The sequence below is a fragment of the Narcine bancroftii genome, chromosome 2 (genome assembly GCF_036971445.1).
Source record: "Narcine bancroftii isolate sNarBan1 chromosome 2, sNarBan1.hap1, whole genome shotgun sequence".
NCBI classification, from domain to species: Eukaryota; Metazoa; Chordata; class Chondrichthyes; order Torpediniformes; family Narcinidae; genus Narcine; species Narcine bancroftii.
In genome coordinates this window covers 321,366,928-321,390,087 of record NC_091470.1, presented here as the reverse complement: position 1 = coordinate 321,390,087, position 23,160 = coordinate 321,366,928, and the positions used below count along the sequence as shown (strand labels likewise).

Sequence of the window (23,160 nt, the reverse complement as noted above, 5' to 3'; positions counted from 1 at the left end):
TCTACCCTAAACTAAACCATACTCACACCTAGTTCCAATTGCCAGCCTTTTCCCCATATCCCCTGACCAATTAGATACTTATCAATCTCCTGCTTAAATTCTTCCAGTGATTGGGCCTCCATTGCTGTATATGGCAATGAGTTCCACAAATCTACGACCCTCTGACTAAAGAAGTTTTTTTCTCATCTTCATTTTAAATGGAGAACTTCTAATTTTAAAACTGTGCCCTCTTGTCCTTGATTCACCCACCAAGGGAATCATCTTATCTACATCCACTCTGTCAAAACCTTTCAAAATGTGTCTATGGGATCGCCTCTCATTCTTCTATACTCCAATGAATACAATCCAAGAGCTGCCAAATGTTCATCAGATGTTAGCCCTTGTATTCCAGGAATCATCCTAGTAAATCTCCTCTCCACTCTCTCCATCAACATCACATCCTAAGAAAGGGAGCCCAAGAGATACTCTAAAAAGGTTTCAGTGTTAAGAATATCTCCTTGAAGCAGGAGAGGGAAGAACGATAGAAGGAAATCCTATTATGGTTTGGGGAAGGAAAGAGTTTCCAGGTCACCAGCAGGAAAAGCAGGAGTTTGTGCCATATGAGGATACAACATTGCATACAGTTTCATATTCATTAATGTAACGTGCTGATTCCATTACCATGCTTCAGAGTTAAGCAATGCATTGATTTACTGAAAATTGGGATATAGAAAATATGAGAGGGAAAACACTGCTGAGAACAGTCTGTAAACCCCAATAATTGTTGCACTACTGGATAAACAATAATGCAGGCCCATAACAAATGTATTGCAATATTCATCCAGTCATTAATCTTCTCATGGACTGGCATGTCATGTTGGCAAAGGTAGTTTTCAGGACAATTTCATGAAAAGCATTCAAAATAATTTCCTACTAATAATGCAGTACAGGTATACCCTGCTTTACAAATTCTCGTTTTATGCAAATACGCTTTTGCGAAGAATTCTGTGTTCGCTATAAGAAAGAGGTTTGAGTGGGTTTCCGCTTTTACGAAAATAGCCTTCAATAGTAGTGAATGGGTCTTTGCTTTATGCCATTTCCGCTTAATGAAGGGTTTTCTAGGTTCACTCTACTTTCGTAAAGTGGGGTATACCTGTATAGCCCCAAGCAGGGTGATGTGTAATGAAGCTAGATTAGGAAGTAATTTCATGCTAAAGGATCTTTGAGGGTAGACACAATTTCACTTTCAGTTTTACAAAGACAAACTAGTGTCAGAAACAAGAGATTTACAGTTAAATTAAAAAGTTAAGTTGCTTCAGAGATGTAATCACTGATAGGAAGCATTATTATATTGCTTCCTTTTAAACAGCTTTACTTTGCAAGCTAAGTAAACGTGGGAATACAGGGATGGGAGTTCCAAATTGATTGCTATTGTTGCATTTAAAAGCATAAGCCCCTTTCACACTTGCCCGTGATCCCAGCAATCGAACGCAAATTGGCCTTTAAGATGACATGAAAGCAAAATCTGCTCACCAAGGCCTCAGATGACATCATCTCACACTGGGGATTTCTGGCATCAACCCCTAATACAATCCCCGGAGTCTGCAGACACCAGCATTGAGATTAGGCAAGTGTGAAACTGGCAAAAACATTGCAGGAACTTCCAATTAAAGGTAGAACAGACCGAACACCGGAGATAAACCCTTGCAAGTGTGAAAGCATTCAGTGTCTTGGTTAGGAGTGGTCCAGTGTGAAAGGCCAAACCCCCATTCCTATCCCAGGACATTGAATAGCTGATTTACTGGGATGCAAGTGTGAAAGGGGCTATAAGGCCCTTTCAGGTGGACCCTCTGCCTTGAGGCTGGTGATAGGAGCAGATTTAAAACTGTGAACGCATCTTTCAGGTGGCAGCCCTAAAAGGCTGCTGCAGTATTAACTAGTCCACCTGAAAAACCTATTCATATCCAGAGGCACCTCGTAGCACCTCCAGATCTGATGAAGGTGGGGGTGACTGGTGCCGTAGCACCACCAGTCATAAATATGTGGCATAGCAATGGCGGTCTTCCCCACCCATAATCTCCGACACAGGTGGAACCGCTCTGGGTTTCCCACAGTTCCAGCTGCGTGAGGGATTATGGGTAGGAAAGTCCACCATTGCTATGCTGCATTTTGAGCCACAGAGAGTGGCCCCAGTGCAGGAGTGGCCAGTTAGGACGTCATGGCCCGTGATCGCTGCCCCTACCCAGATGGCCTGCACCAACCACCCCTGCCACGACAGCGGGGCAGGGGGCTCTCAGGCAAAGGGGTGGGGGGCTGTCAGGCAGTGGGGAGTTGGGTCACGGGCTGATGGAGTCATCAGCCTGCCCCCAGGCAGCTACTTAATGTGGCTGCACATTCAGGTGTGTTGGCAGAGCACCGCGGTCCGCTGATTATCCCTCCTGGAGGAGGGTTGGTATCGGCACCTAGGAGGCGCTTATGCTGCATTCAGGTGAGTATGACTTTAGCTGCAAGAGGGTGTTCAGGCCACCTAAAAGGGTGTATAGACAGTAAGAAAGGGTTTTAGGATTCAGAATTAATGGAAATAGCTGATACAAAGCAGCCTGTAATTTTACAGAACTTTGGAATGTGGAATAACAGGTTTTCCAGTGGTGGAAATGTACTGAAACACGGGTTTGTTAGCATAGCAGAGTAGGGATACACAGGATAACTAAATCGGACTAAGATTGGGAGGAGAAAGAATTGTCAGGAATATAAACTATTATCACTTTTAGCAGAATCATTCAGAGAGTTAACGGACAGATCAGATAGCTCTTACAAAAAGCTTTGGTTTGACAGTAAAGTTTATCAACAAAGTGAATTTTGTTCACTTACAGTAAAAACACAACGCTGGAGACACTCAGCTGGTCAAACAGTGTACTTTATATAGCAAAGATAAAGATACATAACCAACATTTTGGGCTTGAGCTCTTCATCAAAGTTTATTAACATCTTACTAACCATGAATAAATTAATCTCATTTGCACTTTGAACTCCCTAAACATGCAGTATTTTCCAAACTTTGCACAAGATGGCACCTCTACTTCCTCAGGAGTTTGTGGAGGTTTGGATGACACCAGAAACCCTGGCAGATTTTCTACAGAGATGTGGTGGATAGTGTGCTGACCGGCTGCATCGTGGTCTGGTATGGGAACACCATTACCCCTGAGCATGATGCCCTCCAAAAGAAAGTGGACACAGACCAGGACATCATAGGCAAAACCCTCCCCACTATTAAGTACAAGGAGCGCTGCCATTGGAGGACAGCAGTAATCATCGAAGAATCACACCACCCAGCACACAGAGCGTGTGTTCTCACTGCTGCAATCAAGAAATATAGGTGCCACAAGACTTGCACCACCAGGTTCAGGAACAGCTCTTACACCTCCACCATCAGACTCCTCAACAATAAACTCAAAAAGGGACTCATTTAAGGACTCTTACTTGTGCACTTTATTGAATTTCTTTTGTTCTTTCTGTATTGCACAGTTTGTTTACATTCGTTATCAGTTTACAGTCCTTTTATTTATTTATATGTTTATGCTGTGTACAGTTTATTTTTTGCATTACCAATTAGTGGTAATTCGGCCATGCCTGCAGAAAAACTGAATGACCCATACAGGCTGTGGGTTGCTGGTGACTTGTAGTTGGACCTACACAGTCTGCAGGCTGCTACTGACGAGTTCAAGGGCACCAAGTACTGGAATTGAGATTAAAGAGAAAGCTGAGGGAAAGAAAGGATCCTGAAAGGCCTCAAGCGCTGAATTTGGATCTACAGCTTGGGCTGTCTATGATTTGAGCAGGAGTCTGTAAGACTGCAGTAGCTGCGGGACTGCTGGATCATAATCCACAGATACTCAGTGACTCTGCAGAGACTCTTGCTTCTCTATTTCCTATTGTTTCTTTAATTTTATTTTTCACACTCTTCTTCTTTGGCTTGGCTTCGCGGACGAAGATTTATGGAGGGGGTAAAAAGTCCACGTCAGCTGCAGGCTCGTTTGTGGCTGACAAGTCCGATGCGGGACAGGCAGACACGATTGCAGCGGTTGTAAGGGAAAATTGGTTGGTTGGGGTTGGGTGTTGGGTTTTTCCTCCTTTGCCTTTTGTCAGTGAGGTGGGCTCTGCGGTCTTCTTCAAAGGAGGTTGCTGCCCGCCAAACTGTGAGGCGCCAAGATGCACGGTTTGAGGCGTTATCAGCCCACTGGCGGTGGTCAATGTGGCAGGCACCAAGAGATTTCTTTAGGCAGTCCTTGTACCTTTTCTTTGGTGCACCTCTGTCACGGTGGCCAGTGGAGAGCTCGCCATATAACACGATCTTGGGAAGGCGATGGTCCTCCATTCTGGAGACGTGACCCATCCAGCGCAGCTGGATCTTCAGCAGCGTGGACTCGATGCTGTCGACCTCTGCCATCTCGAGTACTTCGACGTTAGGGGTGTAAGCGCTCCAATGGATGTTGAGGATGGAGCGGAGACAACGCTGGTGGAAGCGTTCTATGAGCCGTAGGTGGTGCCGGTAGAGGACCCATGATTCGGAGCCGAACAGGAGTGTATGAACCATATTAATCAAAATACACACAAACATTTCCCTCTTCAATATACACAGTGTCATTTTCTCCCCTTTTTCCCCCCTCCCTTCCCTCCCTCTTTCCCACCCCCCTCCAAACCCATTAAACGTTCAACATATACAATACAATGAACCCATTAAACAATGTCATCACACAATGGAAATAAATAAGAAAATTATGTCATCTACTTTTACACACTTCAGTTCATTTCGTCTTCTTCTCATTCTATCATTTTAGGGGGTGGAGGTCTGCGGTAAGCCCTCTCCGTTGTGTTTCATGTACAGTTCCCAAATTTGTTCAAATAATGTGACTTTATTTTTTAAATTATATGCTATTTTTTCCAATGGAATGCATTTATTCATTTCCATGTACCATTGCTATACTCTCAGGCTCTCTTCTGATTTCCAAGTTAACATTATACATTTTTTTGCTACAGCTAAGGCTATCGTAATAATTTTTTTTTGTGTTTCATCCAGTTTGAGGCCTAATTCTTTACTTCTTATATTTCTTAGAAAAAAGATCTCTGGATTTTTTGGTATGTTGCTTTTTGTGATTTTATTTAATACCCGATTTAGATCTTCCCAAAACTTTTCCACTTTCTCACATGCCCAAATTGCATGTACTGTTGTTCCCATTTCCTTCTTACAGTGAAAACATCTATCTAATAATGTTGGAACACATTTATTTAACTTTTGGGGTGTGATATATAGCTTGTGTAACCAATTATATTGTATCATCCGTAACCTCGTATTTATATTTCTCATAGTTCCGGAGCATAATTTTTCCCATATTTCATTTTTTTTATCTTTATGTTTAGATCTTTTTCCCACTTTTGTTTGGGTTTATAGCTTATTTCATCATTTTCTTTCTCTTGCAGCTTGATGTACATGTTTGTTATAAATCTTTTAATTATCATTGTGTCTGTAATCACATATTCAAAGCTGCTTCCTTCTGGTAATCTCAGTCTGCTTCCCAGTTTGTCCTTTAAGTAGGTTTTCAGTTGGTGGTATGCAAACATGAGTTATTCCATACTTGTACTTCATTTGTTCAAATGATAATAAACTATTTCCCAAAAAACAATTTTCTATTCTTTTAATTCCTTTTCTCTCCCATTCTCTAAAGGAAAGGTTATCTATTGTAAAAGGGATTAGTTGATTTTGCGTCAATAATTTTGGTAGTTGGTAATTTGTTTTTTTCCTTTCTACGTGAATCTTCTTTCAAATGTTGAGCAGATGGTGCAGTACTGGTAAAGTTCTATATTGCACCAGTTTTTCATCCCACTAAAAAGTATATGTTCTGGTACCTTCTCCCCTATTTTTTCTACCTCTAACTTGGTCCAATCTGGTTTTTCCCTTGTTTGATAAAAATCTGATAGATATCTTAACTGTGCTGCTCTATAATAATTTTTAAAGTTTGGTAGCTGCAAACCACCTTGCTTGTACCATTGTTAATTTATCTAGTGCTATCCTTGGTTCCCCCCCCCCCCCCCTATCCATAAGAATTTCTTTATAATTCTCTTTAGTTCATTGAAGAATTTTCTCTGTTAAGGGAATTGGTAACGATTGGGAAGATATTCATTTTAATGCAATTTACCCTTCCTATCAGTGTTAGTGGTAAATCTTTCCAATGTTCTACGTCATCTTGTAGTTTCTTCATTAATGGCTGATAATTGAATTTGTATAGATGGCCTAGATTATTATCTAGTCTAATACCGAGGTATTGGATTGCTTGTGTTTGCCATTTAAATGGTGATTCTTTTTTAAACTTTGTGTAATTCGCATTATTCATTGGCATCGCTTCACTTTTATTTGCGTTGATCTTGTACCCCGATATTTCTCCATATTCCTTCAATTTCTTATGTAATTCTTTTATTGATAATTCTGGTTCTGTTAAGTATACTATGATGTCATCTGCAAATAGACTGATTTTATATTCCTTCTCTTTTATTTTTATCCCTTTTATTTTATTTTCTGTTCTTATCAGCTCTGCCAATGGTTCTATTGCTGAAGTGAACAGTGAGAGAGATAGTGGACATCCCTGCCTAGTTGACCTGCTTAATTTAAATTGGTTCGATATATATCCATTTACTGTCACCTTCGACATTAGACCCTTATAACCATATAACCGTTTACAGCACGGAAACAGGCCATGTCAGCCCTTCAAGTCCGTACCTGTTCACTTGAACAACTCCATTAGCTCCTCCGCAAACTCCTGAGGAAGTAGAGGCTTTCTTCATGATGCCATTGGTGTGTTGGTTCCAGGAAAGATCCTCCGAGATAGTGACTCCCAAGAACCTACACTTGGTCATCCTCTCCACCTCTCTGTTCAGAGGTTGAACCTCTATAATACTTTGAATAAATAATTCCATTCTCCCCGTCAAAGGCTTTCTCTGCGTCTAAAGCAACAGCCACTATTGGTGTCTTATTTCCTTGTACTGCATGGGTTAAGTCAATGAACTTACAGACATTGTCTGTTGTTCGTCTTTTCTTAATAAATCCAGTTTGATCTAGTTTTACCCTTTTTGGTACATAGTCGGCCAATCTGTTTGCTTATAGCTTTGCTTTTATCTTATAATCTGAGTTAAGTAGAGATATTGGTCTATACGATGCTAGTGTTAGTGGATCTTTCCCCATCTTTGGTATTACTATAATTATTGCTGTTTTACATGAATCTGTCAAGTTTTGTGTTTCTTCTATCTGGCTCATTACTTCCAGGAGAGGAGGAATTAGTAACTCTTTAAATGTTTTATAGAATTCTATTGGGAATCTGTCCTCCCCAGGCGTTTTATTGTTCGGTAGCATTTTTAATACATCTTGTATTTCCTCTATTTCAAATGGTTTTATCAATTTGTTTTGCTCCTCTTCTTGCAATTTCGGTAGTTCAATTTTAGCTAGCAACTCATCTATTTTGTCTTCTTTCCCTTCGTTTTCAGTTGGGTATAATTGCTCGTAGAATTCCTTAAAGTTTTCATTGATCTCTGTCGGGTAATATTAATTTGTTTGTCCTTTTTCCTTGATGTCAATACCGTTCTTTAAGCTTGTTCTGTTTTAAGCTGCCAAGTTAGTATTTTGTGCATTTTTTCTCTTAGCTCATAATACTTCTGCTTTATTTTCCTTATGTTCTTCTGCACCTTATACGCTTGTAGTGTTTCGTATATTATTTTTTTGTCCGCCAATTTTCTTCTTTTTGTTGTACCTTCCCTTGTTGCTTGTTCTTTTTCTGTACTTACTATTTCCCTTTCCAGCTGTTCTATTTCCCAATTGTAGTCCTTTTACATAACTTATTATCTGCCCTCTGATGAAGGCTTTCATTGCATCCCATAATATAAATTTGTCTTTCACTGATTCCATATTTATTTCAAAGTACATTTTAATTTGGCATTCAATAAATTCTCTAAATTCCTGTCTTTTAAGTAGCATGGAGTTTAATCTCCATCTATACATTCTTGGGATGTCCTCCAGTTCTATTGCTAATAACGGGTGAGTGATCAGATAACAATTTAGCTTTATATTCCGTTTTCCTAACTCTCCCTGGGATATGGGCTGACAACAGGAACAGGTCAATCCTTGAGTATGAATAATGAGTATTTCTTCTCCTTTGGGTGTTGTCTCCATATATCCAAAAGTTGCATTTCCTGCATTGATTTAACCATAAATTTGGCTACTCTGTTCTTTCTGCTAGTCTTTTGTTCAGTTTTATCCATCTTTGAATCCAAATTAAGGTTAAAGTCCCTTCCTATAAATATATTCCTCTGCGTATCTACAATCTTCAAAAAATATCTTGCATAAACTTTTGATCCTCTTCATTAGGTGCACATATATTGACCAAATTCCAGAATTCTGAATATACCTGACACTTTATCATTACATACCTCCCTGCTGGATCTATTATTTCCTCCTCTATTTTGATTGGTACATTTTTATTGATCAATATAGCTACACCTCTGGCTTTTGAGTTATATGATGCTGCCGCTATGTGCCCTACCCAGTCTCTCCTTAATTTATTATGTTCCACTTCAGTTAGGTGCGTTTCCTGCACAAATACTATATCTATTTTTTTCTTTTTTCAGTAAATTTAATAGCCACTTCCTTTTGATTTGGTTATGTATTCCATTAATATTTATAGTCATATAGTTCAATATGGCCATCTCATACTCTGTTTACATCTCATTTCCACTTCCTCACCACCACCTTTCCCCTTTTCCCCATTTTCATTTCTCAGTTTTCTTTTTTTGAACGCACTTGTAAGACAATACTTCTAAAACATAAAATATTTCAACCATTCCCACATCTAAAATTCCCTTAACCCCCACAGTCCCCCCCCCCCCCTGAGTTGCCCCTTGTCCCTTGCTGGGCAACCACAACTCCCGTCTCCATTTGGACTGCGAACCTGCTCGCAGTCTGATTTCGCAGTGACTGTATTTCTCTCCCACCCAACCCCCTCCAGAAGACTTTTATCTTCACATTACAACATATCTCCCCTTCTTTTCTTCTTTTTATTTTTATTTATTTTTTTAACCCCTCCTCTTTCCCCCTTCTCCCTTACTTCCCTTTTCAGTTCTTACTTATACATTATTTTTACATCTTTATATGTATTTTCTCGTCATTCTTTGTTCTTGTTACATCTCTTCATCTTTCTTTCTGTCTTGCAGGTGTTCTGCAAATTCTCGTGCTTTCTCTGGATCCAAGAACAGTCTGTTTTGCTCCCCCGGGATAACTATTTTAAGCACCGCTAGATATCTTAACATAAATTTATAGCCTTTTTTCCATAGGATCGATTTTGCTGCGTTAAACTCCTTCCTCTTCTTTAGGAGCTCAAAACTTATGTCTGAGTAGAAAACATTTTTTTGACCTTTGTACTCCAGTGATTTTTTATCTTCTCTCATTTTATTCATTGCCTTCTCCAATATATTTTCTCTTGTGTATCTCAGAAATTTTACTAAAACGGATCTTGGTTTTTGTTGTGACTGTGGTTTTGGGGCTAATGTTCTGTGTGCCCTTTCTATTACCATTCCTTCCTGCATTTAGGACATTCCCAGGACCTTTGGGATCCATTCTTTTATAAATTCTTTCACATCTTTGCCTTCTTCATCTTCCTTAAGGCCCACTATCTTTATATTGTTTATCCTACTAGATTTCCATTATAATCATCTTCTGAGCTAACAACTCCTGTTTCTTTAACTTTTTTGTCATTTTCCAATTTTCTTTTTAAGTCGTTCGCTTCCATTTCTACCGCCATTACACGTTCTTCCACATTTTCTAATCCTTTCCTTACATCTGTTATGACCAGCTCTATTCTACTCACTTTTTCTTCTGTACTTTTCATTTTACTAAATTCTAGTGTCAACCATTCTTTTAATGCTTTCATTTGTTCTTAAAAATTTTTTTTATCAATGTACTGTCCATTCATTTTACCTCCTATTCCTCTGTGCAGAGCTTGGCGTTCTTCTTCTTCTTCTGTGTCTGCTCTTGGGTTTGTGTCTTCTATTTCTCTTCCTTGTATCTGTGTCTCTTCTGACTTTCTTGTTGAGCTGCTTGTCTCAGTTTGTTGGGTTTTTTTTTCATGGTTTCTTGATGTTGTTCCTTTTCTTCTGGGCTAGTTATCTGTTGTGTCTCCTGCTTCTGTTTTTCTTTCTCACCCTTCCCTTTCTCGTTGCTTTCTTTATCTTCCACCTGGGAGCCCTGTTGTCGGACATCTCTCAGCTGTTTGTGCTGTGGAGTTTCACTCCACAGCTGGTCCCCCCTCCCGTCGGTGTTCTCCTTGTCATGCGCATCGTGCATGCGCGATTCCTCACGCATGCGCAATTGCGCACCTCTGTTTGGCTCAGTAAGCCATTTTTGCAGACCTGCGGTCGGTGGGTCACAACCCTGCAGGATCTCCACTAACCTCAGGGAGCGGGCTCCTCATTCCACAGCGGGTCCCTGCTTTTTCGTGCAGGTAAGGCCTTCACCTTTCTCTTCTGGCGTCTTTCCTTCTTTTTTTCCCATCGTTTTTGGTTTTTCTTTCTTAGGTGCCATTTTCTCCACACCTTTATCTTTTATTTCTTGTGTTTTGTGTATCTGGGGCTTTGCTTTTTCTTCACTTTTTTTCTTCTTTTCTGGAGAAGGCTGGTATTCTCCTACCATGTGACTCCTCTCTATTTCCTATTGTTGAGGGAAGGGGCAGGCAATGCTCATGGCGATTCATTGCTTGCCTGACAGCAGACAAAAGTTGAAGTAAATCGTGTATATTACATTTTTATGTATTATTATATGACAATAACACGTGTCAATATACAATTCAAGAAAATACCATACATCTTTTCAAATTCTTCCTTTGCATATGAACAAGAGATTCCACATAATATTTAATTCCCTTCTGGTCCCATCTTCTAAGAGAAGGATTTAGAATCAATTGGGTTGCCCTTAATGAGCATTAACCACAAAAATGTGCTTAAATATTTTGAATAAAGTGACTTGGCTTATTCACCCAACATCCATCTATCATCCAAATCAGTGGTTCTCAACCTTTTTCTTTACACTCCCATACCACTTTAAGTAATCCTTATGCCATAAGTGCTCTGTGATTAGTCAGGGATTGCTTAAGGTGGTACATGAGTGGGAAGGGAAGGTTGAGAATCACTGCTTCAGACCCAATTGTTACAGAAATATTTTGCTTGAGAAAAATGATCATTGGCCCATTTCCTTTGGAGTTATGAAAGCGTGCACATAACGAGTCAATTAAGTACGATTAAAACAGTGGTTTTCAAACTTTTTATTTCCACCCACATACCACCTTAAGCAATTCCTTACTAATTACCGAACACCTATGGCATAGGAAATACTTAAAGTGTTATGTGAGTGGAAAGAAAAAAAGTTGAGTACCACTGATCTAAATACTTGACTAGAAGCATTGATGCAGAGCACAATTGTACATCTGATTATTGCTTGTATATAGAGTCTGTTAAGAGAACATAATTTGAATTATTTTACCTTGTAGTTTTGGGTTGGCATCATCAGCTTTGCAGAGTCTCAGTAGTCCAGCAGAATGCTGTTCCAACATTTGTCCATCATGGATAGATTGCACTGTTAGTAAAATAAGCATGCATGCATAATTGCATGCAACAGATTTTCTAGACTTTGTGTCCCTGGAATTTGAAATAAATTGATATGTTTCTCATTATATACATTTCACTTTGCACATAATTTGTAATCACTTTTATTAATACCAACAATCTTTTTAGTCATATTGGAGATTTCATTTTTAAATAGTTTGGAATCCACAAAATCTTTACTCAACTATTGAGTATTGCAACCTGCTTCCTCAAACACTACTGGAATGGATGCGAGTTGAGGGTTTGATCATCCACCAATCACCCAAGCCTCCAAAATAAAAGTGCAAAATCAAGGTTGTCATAAACTTAATACACAGATTTGGTGTTGACAGAACTATACTGACGACATCATTATATTCTACATTTTACGGGCTCCAAATTAGCAAAATTAATGTAAATTATAATATTGTGCAGGAAAGCAGGATATGATCCAAAAAAAAATTAAGTGGGAGGTTGAAGCTCTTTTAAGTTGTGCTGGAAAAAGTTCAATTAATTTCATGTAAATGATCCAAAACATGAAATAAAAGGATTTAAAAAGAAAGCATTTAACCATTTTGAAATTTCCCATTTGTAGAGACCTTACCTTATTTTTTTTTCAATAGTTACATGTTTAATGTGAAAAGTCTTTCTCTTTCAAATAAGGTCTATCAAATTTCATTCGGCATTAAAGATGAAGCATCAAACAAGAGGGGGAAAAAAAATGTGTAATCTGCAACCAGCAGGGTCAAGTTTTCATAAAATCAGAGGCAAATTAGAAATTCATTGCGGATTAAAAATAATGATTAATGATGAAATAGGAAAAGAAATCCACAGTAGATATCTGGGGAAAAGGGAATTAAGGATAAAGATTTATATGTGGTACGGGAAAAAAAAGCCTAATGTGAGAGCATTATAATCATGCGCAATAGAAATTATACGAGTTGTACATGCAAGTACAAGCAGGAACTTTTTGTTTAACATGATAGTATAAATGCCCTATAAGGAAGTTGATAATAAATGTACAGTAGACAAATAAATATACACAGTTACAGTTAGTGAAAGAAAAAGTGCTTCAACAATGCAGACAAGTCTTTTTCAGTTATGGAGCAGTTTATAGTTAGGGAATTAAGGGAAGGTAAAAGAGCCTGAAAGTCTTTGGGAAATAACCTGCTCTTCAACCTAGAGATGTTGAAGTTCATGCTTCAGAACCTTTTTTTTCCCCTCATATAGTAGCATGAAGAGAAATCAATAGAGGCTTGAACTGATGGGGTGACCACAATGCCAAGTATGACTGTGCATGTTAAGATGATGCAAGGTGCACTGCTTTAAAAAAAATGCAAATTTAGAGGAGGGACAATATGAGCAATCTTGTTTCAGAAAAGCAAAGTGTCAGGGAAAGGTAAAAAAAATTTTAAGAAAAGTGAACACGAGCAATACAATCTAATCTTGGATGAAAAACATACACTAAGCAGAGAAACTCATCCAATGCTTTCAATTTTAAAACTATATAATGGAATATTAAGAACTGTAGCTCAGCACTTTAAGTTTTTCTATAATTTTATAAATTGAGTGGTGGAAATAATCTGCAACCTTTTTCTATAAACAACGATGAGGATTAACACACAACTCAGAACTTCATGAACTTGTATGTATACCAAAAATTACTTAAAATTCCAAAATTAAAATTTTCATTTATATTTTTAACAAAAAAGTCTGCCATTTGCAATCTCAATAGGAATAATACAATGGGTTTCTACAAAATTAAAGGGCTTAATCTTCACTCTCAAAAACAGACATGTTAGTATCATGTCAATTTACAATTTAAAGGACAAAGATCCAATTTGCCTTCACCCCAAGGATTTGCAACTTAAGTGCAGACAAGACAATCAGAAGAATGTTGGTCATCTCGGTAAGGATGTTGGCAGATTTGGCTTTAATAGTCAGTAATGTTAGTTTTAAAATCACACCCATTTACCTTGAGAAACTAACTATTCTGTAACTGCCTTCACATAGCAGTCAGCATTGCCAAGAGAAATATTTGATTTTCTTTCCTGCACAGTGCCCAACAGGTTATTCAGTGAACTTCATGATCAGTTTCTTCTACCAACTACCCTTGGAGCTCTGTGGTAATTCACCTCCCTTTTCCCCTTTCCACCATCCAATCACAATTGGTATCCTATCACAAGGACTACCACATCTCATTTTTAGCCTTGTCAAGCAGGCTTCCTGCTCAATAGGCATGGAGTAATAAATCCAGACTGCCAGTTGGAAATTAAAAGAATGCAAATTTAGCAAACCATTCCATTAATAACTGTTGGATGTTCAAGGTCTCCTAATTCTATGTCACAACAGTAAAAATCTTCTATCAAAGCAACTATATCAACTAAAAGATGTTGGCAGTCTGAAATCCAGGCCAAAGTGACCAAAGATTTGAGTAACATTTTAACATGATGGACCCAAGAATAATTTTAGATAAACATAGAACTTTGAACACAACAGCACAGTACAGGCCCTTCAGCCCTTGTTGAGCTGACCCATAGGTTACTTTTTTTTTAAATGTACCAAACCCACCCTACCCCATAACCTTCTGTTTTTCTTTCATCCATGTGTCTGAGTGTCTTAAATGCCCCTAATGTTTCAGCCTCAACCACCATCCAGGCAAGGTATTCTAGGCATCCACAACACTGTGTTTAAAAAAAACACCCCTGATGCCTCCCCTAAACTGACCTCTCCCAACTTTGTACATATGTCCTCTGGTGTCTGCTATTCCTGCCCTGGGAAACAGACAGTGGCTGTCCATCCTATCTATGCCTCTCATAATTTTGCAGATCTCTATCAAGTTTCTTCTCATCCTTCTATGCTCTTTGGTTCAAAGATCCAGCTCTGCTAACCTTGCCTCATAACACTTGTTTTTCAATCGAGCCAACATCCTAGTAAATCTCCTCTGCACCCTCTCCATTGCTTCCACATCCTTCCTATGATGTGACCAAAACTGAACACAATACTCCAAGTGTGGTCTTACCAGAGATTTGTGGAGTTGCAACATGACCTCTCTACTCCTGAACTCAATCCCCCTATTAATGAAACCCAGCATTCCATAGGCCTTTTTATCTATCCTATCAAATCAACCTGCGTGGCGACCTTGAGGGATGTATGGATTTGAACCCCAAGATCCCTCTGTTCATCCACACTCTTAAGTGACTGACCATTAACCCTGCACTCAGCCTTCTGGTTTGTCCTTCCAAAATGCATCACCTCATATTTATTCAGAATGAACTCTATCTGCCACTTTTCTGCCCAACTCTGCATCCTGTCTATATCCTTTTGTAACCTTCGACAACCTTCAGCTACATCCACAACTCCACCCACCTTCGTGTCATCCACAACCTTTCAGACCTATCCTTCCACCTTTTCTTCTTTACAAAAATCACAAAGAACATGGGTCTCAGAACAGATCCTTGCAGCTCTCCACTAGTCTCCGACCTCCAGGCAGAATACTTTTCTTCCACTACTACTCTCTGCTTTCCCCCTACAAGCCAATTTTTTTTTTAAATCCATACAGCTAAGGTTCCATTGATCCCATGCCTCATGACTTTCTGGATGTGTTCTCATGGGGGAATCTTGTCAAATGACTTGCTAAAATTCATGTAGTCCACATCTACCATCCTACCCTCATCGATTTCTTTTGTTACCTCCTCAAACTCAATTAGGCTTATTAGGCACAACTTTCCCTTCACAAAGCCATGCTGACTATCCTTGAGTAGACTGTACTTTTCTAAATGCTCATAGATCCTATCCTTAAGAATCCTCTCCAATAGTTTGCCCACCAATTCCCAGGATTCTCCCTATTATAATTTTTAAACAAGGGGACTACATTTGCTATTCACTAATCCTCTGGAACCTCCACTGCAACCAAAGAATATTCAAAAATCATTCTCTCACTTCCCACAGCAAACTGGGGTATATTGCGTCTGGTCCCGGTAACTTATCAATCTTGATGTTTTTCTGAAGGCTCAACACTTCCTCTTCCTTAATCACCACATTGTCCAGCACACTAGTCTGCTCTATTTCAACCTCACCCTAATTAAGATGCTTTTCTTTTGTGAATACTGAAGCAAAGTATTCATTTAGGACCTCCCAAAAATAAAATAAATACTTGCAGCAAGCATCCATTCATTTATAATATACTGGATGGCAGAAAGATTCATTCATTTAAAGATACTTTACCCCAAAAGTTCTTTGGAATAGTATTCCATGAGGGCAATGAGACTAGAAAGATTTTTGTCCAGGTGCAGCACATGGGACACAGCACTTCTTCCAATCGGATTGAAAGTGATCAGGTAGAGGCTATGCAGAGTTCCCAATATGTCAGCACGGTCAGTTTCCTCAGCCTCCAAACTTCGATTCAAGTAGTCAAAGAGTTCAGAAACATACTGCAATGCCTGTAATGAGTACAACAGCCATATAGCCAATGTGTCATCATTGCTGCTATCCTCTTGATCTTGATCACAAGTCTGTGACAAACCCCTGATCAGCAGATTTGTAACTTCATACTCTGCACTAAGGAATAAAAGACCATTCTGTATCTGAATTAGGAACTTAATCAAGTCTTTAATGGATTGCAATAAACCAGGATGTGCATTGGTTGCAGGAATAGACAGTAGCAGGGTGAGTGATTCCAGAAAATGACAGCTGTTAAGATACCTGCAAGAGAAACAAATCAAATAAACAAAATTCTCCAGACTTCCAAATCTGAAATAGTTATTAATCTTTCAGTCAGTTGCTCGATTCTACATGAACAAAAGGGCCAATTCACTGAGCTCATTTACACAATACCTTTACACAATAAACTTCAGTAGTTTAAGCTGATGTTTCATCACTTTCTTGTCAAAGGCAACTACCTTTCTAGTAATCCTAAATCACATTAATGAATAAATCAAAATATATTTTTAATATCAATTGTTAAAACTTACCTTAACAGAGCAGGTGCGGGATCATCCCTTTCTGGAGGACCTGTGATGCGAGCTGCTGTTGGAAATGACTTTACAGGTGGTTGAATCATTGAATAAGATGCAGCCTCCAATAAATGCAGAAGTTCATCAAGCATGCTTACAAGTTTTTCCACTTCCACTTCACTGATGTTGGAAGCTTCCAACAAATGGTCCAAATCTGTGGGAGTCTCAAGATCTCCTCCACCATTATCTTTACTTCCTTTCTCTCGTCCAATATTAACACCATGGTCTGATTCATTTATATTTGTTGGGACAGGAGTACTTTCTGCAAGATGAGCTGCCACCTTTTCTAGCTCTGATAAAATCTCATAAAAATGGCACTTTTGAACTATAGCACCGCCAGCAGTGACAACTCTCACAGTTTGGTCAGTCAGTATTAGCTCCATTAATCTTTGATACCCACTTTTTTCTTGTTCCTCTCCTTTGGAATTCAAGAATTCTTCCATTCCTTCTGTGATACTAACAACACTGTCCAAAGCTTTGAGTGTATTTAGTTTTAATGACGATGACATGTGTTCTGCAAACAACAGAACAAACAGTCTATCAATAATACCTGCCTCTGAAAGGGCCGAAACTCCTTCAGACCCACATTCAGCCAGGGATGAAACCAGTTTTGTCCCAGCTTTAAGCTGCCTTACATTTAATGCTATGGGCTGCATTACAGCTGTGTGAAGACTTAACGCATCCATAGCCCAATCTACAAGTTGCTTTAGATAATTTTTATCACTTTCAAATAGCTGAATGTAACTCAAACCTTTAACCAGTAAACTTGGTATCTCTTCCAGAGCCATTACCCATTTGGCACCTCTATCATCTTTGTAGAGTTCAAGAAGTTCCTTCAACTTAATTGCAGCATCTATATTCCCCAAGCCTGCTTTCTCTAGGTCAAGTTCCTTTAATCTAGCCACTTCATTCTCATATTTAGTCCTAAAAGGAGGATTGAAGTACAAAAGAGGTCCTATCTCTCGGTCATAAGGGTCATATGCCAAAGGTGGCACAGATGCCAGATCTTCAACAGTATATTCAAGATCAAAGCTCAATTTATAATTTTCACGTTCCAGATCTGCAATCCCATCTTCATCACTGGATATTTGTTCATATCCATCATCTTCTACAAAATAAAAATCAGGAACAATTCAGTTTCATGAAAGTTTCAATGACCATATCTAAATATGAGCTCATTGTTACTGCACTAGTGATCCAGCGATGCATATTTATATTCAAATCCCACCACAAGTGCTTGAGATTTTTCAATTAATCAACACCATGTTTAGCTTCCTTACAATATGGCGTGTGCAGCACAATCAAGAGTCTTATGAATAAGAATTGTTAACGCTTCACAAGAAAAACTCTTTGGAAAGGAACTATTTGTCCAAAGATCCATATTGGAAAAATATATATACTGGTACCTACTTCATACAACATGGAAGAAAAATTAATTATTTTAATTTTCTTGATACCCAGGTCTTAAAATTTGCAAATGTTTATCTCTCCACACTGCAAAACAGACATTATTTGTGTATACACTGCTGTGCTAGGCCGGAGAGGAACTCATGCCCTCAGGAATCAGCTGAAATTCTCTGCCTCCACTTGCATCCTCTCCAGGAATGAACTGATTCATAACTTATAGTGTAGAGACGCGACCTGTGAGGGTTGGTGTTGGACAGGATGCGGAAAGCAGAGCATTCAGCCCTGATTGTGGGTCATTGTTACATGAGCACCTGCTTCATGTACTGACATGCTTCAGTCTCTCTCCAGCTGGGAGATTTCTCTATTCTAACAATGCAGTGCTGAACACCAGGCTCCATTTATACCATAAAGAAATATCAGGGGTGGAGAGAGCTGGGCAGCTGCTTGCATGATATCAAGCAGGAGTTAAAAAGGTAAAATAGGATAGGTAAAATGTCAGATTACACTTTGCCATATTCTTTGGACTAGCCTTTTTGTATAATTCAAAAAGTATACAAGAAATCGTATCGAGATAATTCATTTCCTGCAGCTGTGTATCAACTACAAAGGTTTCTGAATTTATTAAAAGGCTAGGTCAAAAACTGGACTAGCACTTTGAAGTGCCAATGTTCTTATTGTTCATTGACAAGAAATATGACTCAGCTCAAGATCCTTGAATTCACTTGGATGTAACAAGTTCCGATAAATGCTATTTCTTAATACTATACATAGCTTTTTCTTTTCAATAGAGATTTTTACAATGACCTCACATACCATCAACTTCTGCTTCCTCCTCGACATCATCATCTTCTTCAATACTTTCCACAGTGCGCTCATCCTCATCTTCCCCTTCTACAGCAGCCTCTTCCTCATCTTCATCCTCATCATCTGGAGCTTCTTCTTCCTCTTCCTCCTCCTCCTCCTCTTCTTCTTCCTCCTCTTCCTCTTCCTCCTCTTCTTCTTCACCATCAGAAAATTGCACCTCCTGGTGATTAGAAGAACGATCTGGAGAAATGGGTTCAAAGTAATCTTCTCTGTGCTCACTTTCATCCACTTTGTCCACACCTACTAAAACAATAATTCAATTGTAAATTTCCATGAGAAGATCTTAAACTTTGATCATAATTTCAAAACTGTCAAAAACATCAATAACAAATTTGCATGTCCTCTGAGAATCAATCAAATTATTTTCTATTGAACAAACCATTCCTTTTAAATATATCTATAGTGGAGAAAACAAGAAAGGGGAAGAGAAAGCGATTTTGCCCCTTCAAGCCTGTTCTATTATCCCACAGAATCAGGGTTGATCTTCTGCCAGAACACCAATTTCCTGCACAATCTCAGCGATGGAACATTCTTCCTGCATCGAGCCTGTCAAATTAAGTTTATCTTTCAAGTTTTATTTCTTCTAAACTAGAAAACACAGGCCTAGTTTACTCAATTTCTCCTTGTACAGCAAACATCTGTAAACAATCTGGTGAATCTTCTCCTTGGCAGATAAATCCATAAATTAGTGCATAAGGAGATTTGTAACAATCTCACTGCAATTGCTTAATTTGGGAATAAATCCAATGTCACAACACCAATTAATAAATACCCATGATATATTTCATTTGGTTTCTGAAGACAGTAATGTCATAGAATATGATTCCACAAGTAAAAATTCACAAAAATTACGAAGTTTTAAATCCCATTGACAAATCTTAAAGTAATGCAACCTACTGATCCACTTGTATTCTTTAACACTTTTCACATTTCTCATCAAAATGTTATTTATCTTAAAAATTTGACAGATTCACAGTTATCAAATTAAATGATTATTTTACTGATACCATTCCCAGCAAGAATGTCACCTGATATTTTTCCTTTCCCCAATTCTGCCACACCACTTCTGCCACACCACTTCTGCCACACCACTTCTGCCACACCACTTCTGCCACACCACTTCTGCCACACCACTTCTGCCACACCACTTCTGCCACACCACTTCTGCCACACCACTTCTGCCACACCACTTCTGCCACACCACTTCTGCCACACCACTTCTGCCACACCACTTCTGCCACACCACTTCTGCCACACCACTTCTGCCACACCACTTCTGCCACACCACTTCTGCCACACCACTTCTGCCACACCACTTCTGCCACACCACTTCTGCCACACCACTTCTGCCACACCACTTCTGCCACACCACTTCTGCCACACCACTTCTGCCACACCACTTCTGCCACACCACTTCTGCCACACCACTTCTGCCACACCACTTCTGCCACACCACTTCTGCCACACCACTTCTGCCACACCACTTCTGCCACACCACTTCTGCCACACCACTTCTGCCACACCACTTCTGCCACACCACTTCTGCCACACCACTTCTGCCACACCACTTCTGCCACACCACTTCTGCCACACCACTTCTGCCACACCACTTCTGCCACACCACTTCTGCCACACCACTTCTGCCACACCACTTCTGCCACACCACTTCTGCCACACCACTTCTGCCACACCACTTCTGCCACACCACTTCTGCCACACCACTTCTGCCACACCACTTCTGCCACACCACTTCTGCCACACCACTTCTGCCACACCACTTCTGCCACACCACTTCTGCCACACCACTTCTGCCACACCACTTCTGCCACACCACTTCTGCCACACCACTTCTGCCACACCACTTCTGCCACACCACTTCTGCCACACCACTTCTGCCACACCACTTCTGCCACACCACTTCTGCCACACCACTTCTGCCACACCACTTCTGCCACACCACTTCTGCCACACCACTTCTGCCACACCACTTCTGCCACACCACTTCTGCCACACCACTTCTGCCACACCACTTCTGCCACACCACTTCTGCCACACCACTTCTGCCACACCACTTCTGCCACACCACTTCTGCCACACCACTTCTGCCACACCACTTCTGCCACACCACTTCTGCCACACCACTTCTGCCACACCACTTCTGCCACACCACTTCTGCCACACCACTTCTGCCACACCACTTCTGCCACACCACTTCTGCCACACCACTTCTGCCACACCACTTCTGCTACACCACTTCTGCTACACAAATTTTGGCTAAAAGTGAAGACAAGAATATTTTGGTGTGTACAAATGAATTTAAAACAGTAAATGATAAACTGGCACCTGCAGCAATGATAATAAGGTACAGCAGATAAGCCACAGGGCTTTACTTTCACAACTTGTGAAAAGCATTCCACAAAAGACATTACCAACACTTTACAGCAACATATCTTTGATTTGGATTTGAATTGTTATTGCCAGTACTGAATTATTTTATTTTACCAGTCTGAGGCAACGTTTCCTCTTCATCATCATCAGGTGGAGGGGGGCCTGGTGGTGTTCGAGGTCCTCTTGGCTGTGGTCTTGGGGGATTTTCATTGTACTGATTCTCCTTATCCCAATCTAAAAACATAACACAGAAAAAAAATTAAGCAAACAGGATTTTTGAAAAAAATATTCAAATCCTAACAAGAAATAATTAATTTTCATTTAAAATAATGCTAAATCATCATCAATCTTTAAAAAGCTAAAGGAATGAATAAAGATTGTATCATGAAATAGAATAAATGAGTTAATATTCTTGTGAATAAATCTACATCAAATTTCTTTCACAAACAGCAACACAGATTATGTTTCTTTGACATGCAATTCGAGTTTTTTAAAAATGAACTTCAAGTCACAAATTTTTACGGTTCTACAGATGATAAGAACAAGAACTAATGATTTCTGAGTGAGAATAATTAATCTTTTCCTATCTTAGTCTTTTTTATCCTATTGCATTATTTTTCTAATAACAAAGCCCAGATTAGTTCTTTCTTACCAAGACTATTCCAATGTGTTCAGACCACAAATTCTAAGCCCAGGCCCAAAAGAATCATAAAAACTCTCATCTTCCACATCATGCTGTTGAAAGAAGAAATGGCTACCAATTATGTTTCCATTATTAAAACTTTGTTTCATGGAACAGGAACTTAACTTACCTTCTTCACTCAAACTTTATACTAGCTCCCAACTTTTCACTGCATGATTGCTGAACCAGATGCTCTAACCTATCTGAGCACATCCTGAAAAATTAGTTTGTGGCCCCTTCAACAACAAACACCTTTGAAATGGAAAGTCTTAATTTCAGGTAAAATACTTTGGGTTTCAGATGTAAGTATTTAATTCTTAATTTGACATGTCCTTTATTTGCTTCGATAGATTACAACAGTGATATGACTTCCAAATTGTGAAACTAAATTGCACACAGGTAAAACGTGAAATGAGGATTTGTAACCATGATTAGAATTGGCACTTAACGCAGCCCTGCTTTGAGAATACAACAGTTATATTTTTTTTTAAAGAGAAAATGCTTCATGCAAAGTGAGGTAACTTTGTGTGTACGCGGTGGGCACATATGTGCAGTAAATGCACACTCAGGGAAATCCAAGCTTAGAAGGCATTGAATCTTTGGAGGCCAGTGTTAAAGTACATATTAGAGGAGTTTTTGCTGTGTACATACATACTTTGGAGCAGTGATTGTTGGAAAGTAGCAAAAACACAAACACTGAATGATATATTCATCGGTTTATGTCAGTGAAACTAGACAAGTTGTCGCAACGGCTGACATCAAGTCTCTCTTTGCTTGGCTTCGCGGACGAAGATTTATGGACACTACAAACTAATAAAAGCAAACAGTGGGCCATAAATCTAAATGCTTCAGCACATCATCATGCAGAAAATCTAATCACATTCCTTAACAGAATGGTCGGGCACGAAGAAACAACAGGAGTGCACAGGAACAGGCCCTTCAGCCCATGTGTCTTTGCAGAACATGATATCGAAATAAAACTAAAACTCTGCCGCTTATACGAGATAAGATTGTCTTCCATCCTCTCCACATTCACGTGCCTGTCTACAAGCCTCTTAAATGCCACTATTGTATCTGCTTCCACACTATCCCCGGAAGCCTGTTCCGGGCACCCATCACACGGTTTAAAAATTTTTTTTTTTTTTTAACCAG

At 39.4% G+C, this 23,160-nt stretch overlaps 1 protein-coding gene across 6 annotated transcripts in view; it reads right to left on the bottom strand.

Annotated features, from left to right (window-relative positions):
- Positions 1–23,160, bottom strand: part of virma (vir like m6A methyltransferase associated) — a 103,915-nt gene that overhangs the window by 50,454 nt on the left and 30,301 nt on the right. For 5 of the 6 annotated variants that reach the window (XM_069921845.1, XM_069921848.1, XM_069921847.1 and 2 more), the window contains exons 6-10: positions 21,441–21,560; positions 18,888–19,181; positions 16,626–17,775; positions 15,880–16,356; positions 11,552–11,706 (exon numbers count right to left, since the gene is read on the bottom strand). In XM_069921845.1, coding sequence (XP_069777946.1) covers positions 11,552–11,706; positions 15,880–16,356; positions 16,626–17,775; positions 18,888–19,181; positions 21,441–21,560 — 2,196 coding nt within the window. The remainder of the gene's footprint in view (positions 1–11,551; positions 11,707–15,879; positions 16,357–16,625; positions 17,776–18,887; positions 19,182–21,440; positions 21,561–23,160) is intronic. The other variant, XM_069921846.1, reaches the window with a different exon arrangement.